This window comes from Emiliania huxleyi (assembly GCF_000372725.1).
Source record: "Emiliania huxleyi CCMP1516 chromosome Unknown EMIHUscaffold_124, whole genome shotgun sequence".
NCBI classification, from domain to species: Eukaryota; Haptophyta; order Isochrysidales; family Noelaerhabdaceae; genus Emiliania; species Emiliania huxleyi.
In genome coordinates this window covers 38,552-48,138 of record NW_005201349.1, presented here as the reverse complement: position 1 = coordinate 48,138, position 9,587 = coordinate 38,552, and the positions used below count along the sequence as shown (strand labels likewise).

The window sequence follows — 9,587 nt, the reverse complement described above, 5'->3', positions numbered from 1 at the left end:
GGGGGGGGGGGGGGGCAGGAGAGGGGTTGTGTGTGCAGCGGGGCGGAGGGCGGCGAGGACCTGTACTGGAACGAGGGCCTGCTCCTCCGGTCATAGGCCCCGTCCTCGGACCCAGCCTCGCTCAGCCTCGCCAGGGTCGCCAGCGAGGCGGTGGTCGGCTGGAGGACCCCCGGGGTGCGCGGGCGGGGGACGTTCGCCGGCGAGTACCGGCGAGGAGACTGTTGCGGCGACGGCGCCGGCGCCGGTGGCGGAGGCGGCGAGTCGCTCGGCGAGGAGGGCGGCGCGGCTCCGAAGGCGTGCTTGCTCCTCCGACGAACCGTGCCGGAGCCGTCGGACGACTCGGCCAGCTGCCCGCGAGGGGTGCCGCAGCCGTCGGAGGGGCTGCCGGGGGTGGGCGGCGGCGGGTACCTGCCTGGAGTGCCGGGCGGCGGCGGCCGAAAGATGCCCCGACGAGCGGCCGGCGACCCGACGGCGACCTGCAGATCGCCCGCCGCGGAAGTCCGCTCGAGCGCGCCGCCGCCCGAGTCCGACGACCAGCTGTCGTCCAGCCGGAGATCTTGGAGGGGCTGCAGCGGGCGCGGCGGCGAGGGCGAGGCCGAGGTGGAGGGCGGTGCCGTCCACTCCCTCCCCCCAACCGGTTGCCCCTCGCTCGCCCCCTCCCTCTGCCGCTTATCCGTCGCCCGCGCTGGGGTCACGGCGCCGCTGGAAGGAGGAAACGAACGAGAGCGGCGCGAGCCGGCGATGAAGGCAGCGGCGATGTCCACCGCTGTCCTCTCGCGCCGCCGCGACCGCTGGTCGCGCAGCCGGCTGCCCCGCTGGTAGAGGACGAGGCAGAGTGCGCAGCAGAGGCCGGGCTCGACTCGACGCTCGAAGCAGGCGAAATCGCAGGGTTGTGCAGACGCTCGAAGCAGGCTGCCCGTGCCGCTTCATCCGCACCGCATGGGAGGGCGCGCCGCCGGCGTGCCCTGCGAGCAGCAGCGGCCGCGCGGCGAGATCTCGCCGGGCGGGGCGGGAGGTGGTCGGGTGCCGGGCGCATCTAACGAAGATCTGGAGCGTATCCAGCCCAGGTTAGGCGGCGCGGCAGCCGAGACGGCGGCGGCGCGGAATCGGCGTGCCGAGAGGCGCGGCGGCGATCTGACCGCGCCGACGAGCGGTCCGGCGCCGCACCGCGCCGGAGGGATGCACGGAGGAGATGCTAGCGTGGACGAGGCATAGCGGCGAGAGGGGCGAGAGAGACTGCAGGCGCTGGGAGCAGAGCGAGAGGCGCCCGCTTGTAAAATAAAGAATTCTTGGCTGGGTGCTCCGCTCGAAAAAAAAATCCTTTTCGCAAATCGATAGGGAATGACCTGGGAGCCCCAGAAATCGCCCCGTATTTTTGGGGGCTGGTGCGAGGCGAGGCGAGGCCTGCGTGGCGGCTTCTGGGAGGGGCTAGGAGAGGGGCGGGTTTGGCGGGAGAGGGGTCCGCGGGCGGCGCGAGCGGGCGTCCGGTGAGCGGTGTGGACGGGGCCGTGCGTGGTTTTTTGAGCTTCGGCGGCGGGGCGGCGCCGTGGCCGTCGGGAGGCGAGGAATGTAGCAGCTGCTGTCCCGCACTGCTGCAGGCCGCCTGGCAGGCGGTGTCATGGCGCCCCGTGAGGTGCGCGGGGGAGGCCAGCGGCGCCGGGCCTGCCGCGCGGGGGCGGGCGGGGGCGGGGGCGGCGAGGTGGGCCCGTGCGAGCTGCTTTGGCACCCGAAATAAAGTCGGTCGTCCAAAGTCGAGCAGAGGGCCTGGAGATTTGCAGCGCGCGCGGGGAGGGCCATGGTGGTCGGTGGTTTTGTCGGACGAGGACGATCCTGGGGGCTGCGGACGTCTCCTGCCGATCCTCCGCACGGCCGTTGGTCGCGGGTTGCGCGGGTCGCTCGTGGGGCGGCGTGGGGTCCGTCCTCGCGCGGGCTCTGAAGCGAGGCGATTTTCGCCCTCCCGCGTCGGCATTTTGAGGGCCTTCCCGAGGGCTTCGGGCGGTGCGGGTTTGATGGGGCGGTAGCGCGGGGCGGCCTCCACCGTTTTCGCAAAAACCGCGTTTTCCGCGCGCGCCGGCGTCGCCCCGGGAGTCGCTGCGCTCCACGACTTTCTCCCGGGCTCCGCCGGGGTAAGGTTGCGCGGTGGCAATGAATCTCTCTCCCTCTCTTTCTCTTCCTGCGCGCGCAGCGCGCGATTTTTTCGCGAGGTTGACCGTTTTATCGATTTTGGAGCCCTTCTTCGAGCCGTGGCGGGGGAGCGTGTAACCCTAACTTAACCCTAGCTCTCGACGTGATCCTAACCCTAACGTCATGACGGTGTGCCACCTCTAACCCTAACCGCAACACTACCCTGGCTAACCCTAACGACACCCGGCAATCTTTATGCTTGGGGCGCTCGAGAGCGCCGCGTGTGCGAGGAGAGCCGGCCGAGCTCGCCGGAGGCGGTCTCGTGGCGAAGACGGCGGCGGTGAGATGGAGGGTTGCGGCGGGATCGAAGGCATTTTTTCCGTCGGCACGGCGGTCGGCCACCGCCGATGCGAGGCTGCGCCTCGCCTTTGCTGCTCGGCGCAGCGGGTGGTGACGCTGTGACCGAGGGAGCCGACGCAACATCGAGAGTCGCGACCGCGCGGTGTCGAGGTGACGTGACAGCGAAAAGAGCACGAGAGAGGCGGCCGGCGCTCCGAGTCGATGAGCGAAGACCCTAGCAGCGACAGCACGAAGCGTGAGCGAGAGCGAGCGGGTGCGGGTCAGGTGGCGCTGGTGTCGACTCCTGCAGAGCGAGGCAGTGAGTGCGATGGCGGCCGCAGAGCAGTTTCGGAACCGGCGGTGGCGAGGGCGGCGGCAAGTGCAGGAGAGCGAGTCCGTCGCATGCACACGGAAATGCCATGGCTACGCAGTGGGTGGTGTGAACGGAGCGGAGGCGTTGCGTGGGTGCACGCTGCGACGCGCCTGCGCGAGCGTGAGCAAATGGCGAGCGTGTGCCGTCCGCGACCGAAAAAGAATTTTGGGGGCCGGTAAGAATTTTCGACAAGGCGGTCGCATGAAACGATTCACGCGACAGGCGAGGCAGGAAAAGAATTGGAACCCGGAAAACGAAGGATCGACGCGCCGAGATGGATGCGCTGAGAAGAATAAAAACATTTGTCAGACGCCATTCAAAGGCCAGAGCGGCTTGACGGCGAAAAAAAGACTTAGCGGCTTTGAGGTGTGAAAAGACGGTTCTCACACTTTTCGGCTCGGGTAGGGCTCGAGGCGCCGATTCATCAGCCGCCGTGCGAGGGGCGTGCTGCGCGTGTGCTGCGCTGCACGCTCGGCGCTGTAGCGCGGCGCGGAGCGCCCTTGAGGCGGCGAGAAGGCGCCGGACGGCGTTCACGGCTCGAGGTGTGAAGAGGCGCCGTTCACACTCTTTGCTATGAATAGAGCTCGGCTCGCCGACTCGTGAGACGGCCTTCACCGTGCGTGGCCAGCGCGTGCTTCTCTGTACGCGCCGCGCTCTCTTTGCGGCGCGCAGCGCCGCTAGAGCGGCTTGACGGCGAAACAAAGACTTAGCGGCTTTGAGGTGTGAAGAGACGGTTCTCACACTTTTCGGCTCGGGTAGGGCTCGAGGCGCCGATTCATTAGGCGCCGTTCACGGGGCGCGTCGCGCGTGTACTGCGCTACACGCTCGGCGCTGTTAGTACGGCGCGGAGCGCCTTTGGGGCGGTGAGAAGTTGCCGGACGGCGTTCACGGTGTCGAGGTGAAGAGACGCCGTTCACACTTCATGCTATGAACAGGGCTCGGCTCGCCGATTCAAGAGACGGCATTCGCGGTGCGTGTGCAGCGCATGCTCCTCTTTACGCGCCGCGCTCTCTTTGCGGCGCGCAGCGCCGCTAGAGCGCCTTGACGGCGAAACAAAGACTTAGCGGCTTTGAGGTGTGAAGAGACGGTTCTCACACTTTTCGGCTCGGATAGGGCTCGAGGCGCCGTTTTATCAGACGCCGTGCAAGGGGCGTGTCGCGCGTGTGCTGCGCTACGCGCTCGGCGCCGTTTGCACGGCGCGGAGCGCCCTTGGGGCGGTGAGAAGTTGGCGGACGGCGTTCACGGCTCGAGGTGTGAAGAGACGCCGTTCACACTTCATGCTATGAACAGGGCTCGGCTCGCCGATTCAAGAGACGGCATTCGCGGTGCGTGTGCAGCGCATGCTCCTCTTTACGCGCCGCGCTCTCCACGCGGCGCGCAGCGCCGCTAGAGCGCCTTGACGGCGAAAAAAAGACTTAGCGGCTTTGAGGTGTGAAATGACGGTTCTCACACTTTTCGGCTCGGATAGGGCTCGAGGCGCCGTTTTATCAGACGCCGTGCAAGGGGCGTGGCGCGCGTGTGCTGCGCTACGCGCTCGGCGCCGTTTGCACGGCGCGGAGCGCCCTTGGGGCGGTGAGAAGTTGCCGGACGGCGTTCACGGCTCGAGGTGTGAAGAGACGCCGTTCACACTTTCTGCTATGAATAGGGCTCGGCTCGCCGACTCACGAGGCGGCCTTGGCGGTGCGTGTGCAGCACGCGCTCCTCTGTACGCGCCGCGCTCTCCACACGGCGCGCAGCGCCGCTAGAGCGGCTTGACGGCGAAAAAAAGACTTAGCGGCTTTGAGGTGTGAAAAGACGGTTCTCACACTTTTCGGCTCGGATAGGGCTCGAGGCGCCGATTTATCAGACGCCGTGCGAGGGGCGTGTCGCGCGTGTGCTGCGCTGCACGCTCGGCGCCGCTAGCACGGCGCGCAGCGCCCTTGGGGCGGTGAGAAGGCGCCGGACGGTGTTCACACGGCTCGAGGTGTGAAGAGGCGCCGTTCACACTCTTTGCTATGAATAGGGCTCGGCTCGCCGACTCGTGAGACGGCCTTCACCGTGCGTGTGCAGTGTGTGCTCCTCTGCACGCGCCGCGCTCTCTTTGCGGCGCGCAGCGCCGCTAGAGCGGCTTGACGGCGAAAAAATGACTTAGCGGTTTCGAGGTGTGAAATGACGGTTCTCACACTTTTCGACTCGGATAGGGCTCGAGGCGCCGATTTATCAGACGCCGTGCGAGGGGCGTGTCGCGCGTGTGCTGCGCTGCACGCTCGGCGCCGTTAGCACGGCGCGCAGCGCCCTTGGGGCGGTGAGAAGGCGCCGGACGGTGTTCACGGCTCGAGGTGTGAAGAGGCGCCGTTCACACTCTTTGCTATGAATAGGGCTCGGCTCGCCGACTCGTGAGACGGCCTTCACCGTGCGTGTGCAGTGTGTGCTCCTCTGCACGCGCCGCGCTCTCTTTGCGGCGCGCAGCGCCGCTAGAGCGGCTTGACGGCGAAAAAATGACTTAGCGGTTTCGAGGTGTGAAATGACGGTTCTCACACTTTTCGACTCGGATAGGGCTCCAGGCGCCGTTTTGTCAGACGCCGTTCACGGGGCGTGCGTCGTGTGTGCTGCGCTGCACGCTCAGCGCTGTTAGCACGGCGCGGAGCGCCCTTGGGGCGGCGAGAAGGCGCCGGACGGCTTTCACACGGCTCGAGGTGTGAAGAGGCGCCGTTCACACTCTTTGCTATGAATAGAGCTCGGCTCGCCGACTCAAGAGACGGCCTTCGCGGTGCGTGCGCAGCACGTGCTCCTACGCACGCGCCGCGCTCTCCACGTGGCGCGCAGCGCCGCCAGAGCGGGTTGACGGCGAAAAAATGACTTAGCGGTTTCGGTGTGAAAAGACGGTTCTCACACTTTTCGGCTCGGATAGGGCTCGAGGCGCCGTTTTATCAGACGCCGTGCAAGGGGCGTGTCGCCCGTGTGCTGCGCTACGCGCTCGGCGCCGTTTGCACGGCGCGTAGCGCCCTTGGGGCGGTGAGAAGTTGCCGGACGGCGTTCACGGCGTCGAGGTGTGAAGAGACGCCGTTCACACGTTCTGCTATGAATAGGGCTCGGCTCGCCGACTCACGAGGCGGCCTTGGCGGTGCGTGTGCAGCACGCGCTCCTCTGTACGCGCCGCGCTCTCCACGCGGCGCGCAGCGCCGCTAGAGCGGCTTGACGGCGAAAAAAAGACTTAGCGGCTTTGAGGTGTGAAAAGACGGTTCTCACACTTTTCGGCTCGGATAGGGCTCGAGGCGCCGATTTATCAGACGCCGTGCGAGGGGCGTGTCGCGCGTGTGCTGCGCTGCACGCTCGGCGCCGCTAGCACGGCGCGCAGCGCCCTTGGGGCGGTGAGAAGGCGCCGGACGGTGTTCACACGGCTCGAGGTGTGAAGAGGCGCCGTTCACACTCTTTGCTATGAAAAGGGCTCGGCTCGCCGACTCGTGAGACGGCCTTCACCGTGCGTGTGCAGTGTGTGCTCCTCTGCACGCGCCGCGCTCTCTTTGCGGCGCGCAGCGCCGCTAGAGCGGCTTGACGGCGAAAAAATGACTTAGCGGTTTCGAGGTGTGAAATGACGGTTCTCACACTTTTCGACTCGGATAGGGCTCGAGGCGCCGATTTATCAGACGCCGTGCGAGGGGCGTGTCGCGCGTGTGCTGCGCTGCACGCTCGGCGCCGTTAGCACGGCGCGCAGCGCCCTTGGGGCGGTGAGAAGGCGCCGGACGGTGTTCACGGCTCGAGGTGTGAAGAGGCGCCGTTCACACTCTTTGCTATGAATAGGGCTCGGCTCGCCGACTCGTGAGACGGCCTTCACCGTGCGTGTGCAGTGTGTGCTCCTCTGCACGCGCCGCGCTCTCTTTGCGGCGCGCAGCGCCGCTAGAGCGGTTTGACGGCGAAAAAATGACTTAGCGGTTTCGAGGTGTGAAATGACGGTTCTCACACTTTTCGGCTCGGGTAGGGCTCGAGGCGCCGATTCATCAGCCGCCGTGCGAGGGGCGTGCTGCGCGTGTGCTGCGCTGCACGCTCGGCGCTGTAGCGCGGCGCGGAGCGCCCTTGAGGCGGCGAGAAGGCGCCGGACGGCGTTCACGGCTCGAGGTGTGAAGAGGCGCCGTTCACACTCTTTGCTATGAATAGAGCTCGGCTCGCCGACTCGTGAGACGGCCTTCACCGTGCGTGGCCAGCGCGTGCTTCTCTGTACGCGCCGCGCTCTCTTTGCGGCGCGCAGCGCCGCTAGAGCGGCTTGACGGCGAAAAAATGACTTAGCGGTTTCGAGGTGTGAAGAGACGATTTTCACACTTTTCGACTCGGATAGGGCTCGAGGCGCCGATTCATTAGACGCCGTTCACGAGGCGCGTCGCGCGTGTACTGCGCTACACGCTCGGCGCTGTAGTACGGCGCGGAGCGCCTTTTGGGCGGTGAGAAGTTGCCGGACGGCGTTCACGGTGTCGAGGTGTGAGCCTCTCGTCGCCTCTCCTCTCGTCTCCTCTCGTCGCCTCTCCTCTCCTCTCCTCTCGTCTCGTCTCGTCTCGTCTCCCCTCCTCTCTGTGTACACGATCAAACCATCACCCCAGCGCTCGCGCATCAAGTCGGCGATGAGAGCGTTCATGCGTTCCGTGTCAATCTCGCCATTGCTGCGCCGAGACCCGACGCGTACATCTAACAGACATCTAATTAGACGCTTCCCATTGCTGGTGGAGGAGAACCATCTCCGCTGGGCTGCAGACGGGCGCAGTTCAGCGAGGGTGGCGAACTTCTTGAAGGGCGGCTCTTGAGTAGTGTCGAGTGAAGGAGCTCGCTAATAGGCCGTCGCAAGAAAGAAGGAAAATTCCCCGGGTGTCTTCATTGGAGGCAACCGATGCGAGTCGACTGGTGTGTGTCGTCGTGGTTTCGTATCTAAAGAAAAAGTCATGACGAGACACACACACACTAGAAGAACACACTCGCTTGCACCGAGAGTCTCACATGCACATATTCTGAAAGGGCGCGAGGGCACAGGGGCAAGGGGCTCCTTCCTAAGAAACCCCACGCCCGCCCTAGCAACCCAGAGTCCGTCCACTCGCGCTTGACGGGACACTCTCGCACGTGGATCCGCCATTCGCGCTGCTGTCTCTGGCCGCGCTAGCAGCAACCGCAGCCACGGGCTGCGCCGGGGGCGGGGGAGGCAGGCTCCGGTTCAGCTCGCGAGCCTCGATCACAACGCCCTCGTCCGCAGCATCCGCGCCGCGATGTAACCGCTCACCCACCGGCTTGACGGCTTCGCGGGCACCGACCGGCGTCGCCTCCTCCTCCGCCTGCGCCGCCTCCTTCGCCTCCTCCTCCGCCTGCGCCGCCGCCTTCTCCGCCGCCGCCTTTGCCGGCTTCGCCTCATACGGGCTCGGAGAAGGCGGAGCGGGCGGAGCAGGCGGAGAACACCTTGGGCTCCTTGGACTCCTTGGCGTGCCGGCGGGCGAGATCATCGCGCGGAGGCTCCGGCTCAGGTCGACCTGGCCCTGGATGGACGCCTCGAGCCTCGCCTGGAGGTGAGGCAAGGTAAGGTAGGGTAAGGTGAACGTCTCGCCACACACAAGGTGGCGGGGCAATGGCCAGGCCAACCCTCGCGGCTCCACGTCTAGGAGAGGCGTGAGCCCCACGGCATTCAACGTGCTAGGCCCGGTAACGCGTGGGTGGTGCGTGTGCGTGTGAGTGTGTGGGGGGAGGGCCACGCCTGGAGGAGCACGTCCGCCGCCTCCTCGAACGTGGGCCGCTCGAGCGGGTCGAAGGCGAAGCACGCCTCGGCGAGCTGCGCGACGGCCTGCGGCCACTCTGCCGGCGCGAAGCAAAGCGCGCCGGGCTGCCCCCCGGGGTTCGAGGTCGGCCGCATCTCGCCCTTGGTCACCTTGTTGAGGAGGTCGAGCGGCGAGAGGTGGCCGGACTCGAGCAGCGCGGCGAAGGGCGGCCGGCGGGTCGCGATGTGGACGAGCAGCCCGCCAAAGGACCAGACGTCGCACGGCTTGCCGTACCGGTCCTGCCGGAGCACCTCGGGCGCCATGTAGACGGGGGTACCGGCCATCGACATGGTCATCGCCGCGCTCGCTCGCTCGAGCGAGAAGGCGCCCGCGAGCAAGCCGGCGGAGGGGGCGGGCTGCATGTTCTCGCGCGACGCGCCAAAGTCTGCCACCTTGGCAGTCATCATCGGCAGTTTGAGCAGCACGTTGCCCGGCTTGAGGTCGCGGTGGATCACGCGGTGGCTGTGAAGGTACGCCATCCCGCGCGCCACCTCGGTGGCCACGCTGAGGTACGGCGTCGTCCACGAGGCGGGCGTGCCGCGCGGCGTGTTCGCCTGGAGGTGTGGGGAGGTGTGCGGAGGTGTGGGGAGGTGTGGAGAGGTGTGGGGAGGTGTGGGGAGGTGTGGAGAGGTGCGGGGAGGTGCGGGGGGGTGTGCGGAGGTGTGGGGAGGTGCGGGGAGGTGTGAGGAGGTGCGGGGAGGTCGCCTGGCTGAGGAAGTCGTCCAGCGCGAGGTCCATCAGCTCCGTCAGGATGCCGTGGTTGCGGTCGCCGTCCGAGACGAGCCCGAGGGTGAGGAGCACGTTTGGGTGGCGGAGCTTGAGCGCGAGGCGGCACTCCTCGACCAGCACCTGCATCGCTCGGTTGGCCGCCTCCTTGCTGAAGCGCAGCCGCTTGCACGCCACCCCCGTCGAGGCGTACAGTGCGTGGTAGACGTCTCCGGCGGCGCCCGAGCCGATGAGCTCGCCGAGGGAGATCGCGTCCCACG

At 66.8% G+C, this 9,587-nt stretch overlaps 2 protein-coding genes across 2 annotated transcripts in view; both read right to left on the bottom strand.

Moving 5' to 3' along the window:
• EMIHUDRAFT_225325 (hypothetical protein) overlaps positions 1-2,884 on the bottom strand; it is a gene marked incomplete at both ends in the record, with an annotated part of 4,102 nt that extends 1,218 nt beyond the window's left edge. Inside the window, one exon of the mRNA XM_005789852.1 lies at positions 2,819-2,884. Within this exon, the coding sequence (XP_005789909.1) occupies positions 2,819-2,884 (66 nt within the window). The remainder of the gene's footprint in view (positions 1-2,818) is intronic.
• Positions 2,885-8,200: 5,316 nt separating this feature from the next.
• Positions 8,201-9,587, bottom strand: part of EMIHUDRAFT_225324 (hypothetical protein) — a gene marked incomplete at both ends in the record, with an annotated part of 1,599 nt that continues 212 nt past the window's right edge. Inside the window, 3 exons of the mRNA XM_005789851.1 lie at positions 8,201-8,266; positions 8,553-9,092; positions 9,403-9,561. Coding sequence (XP_005789908.1) covers positions 8,201-8,266; positions 8,553-9,092; positions 9,403-9,561 — 765 coding nt within the window. The remainder of the gene's footprint in view (positions 8,267-8,552; positions 9,093-9,402; positions 9,562-9,587) is intronic.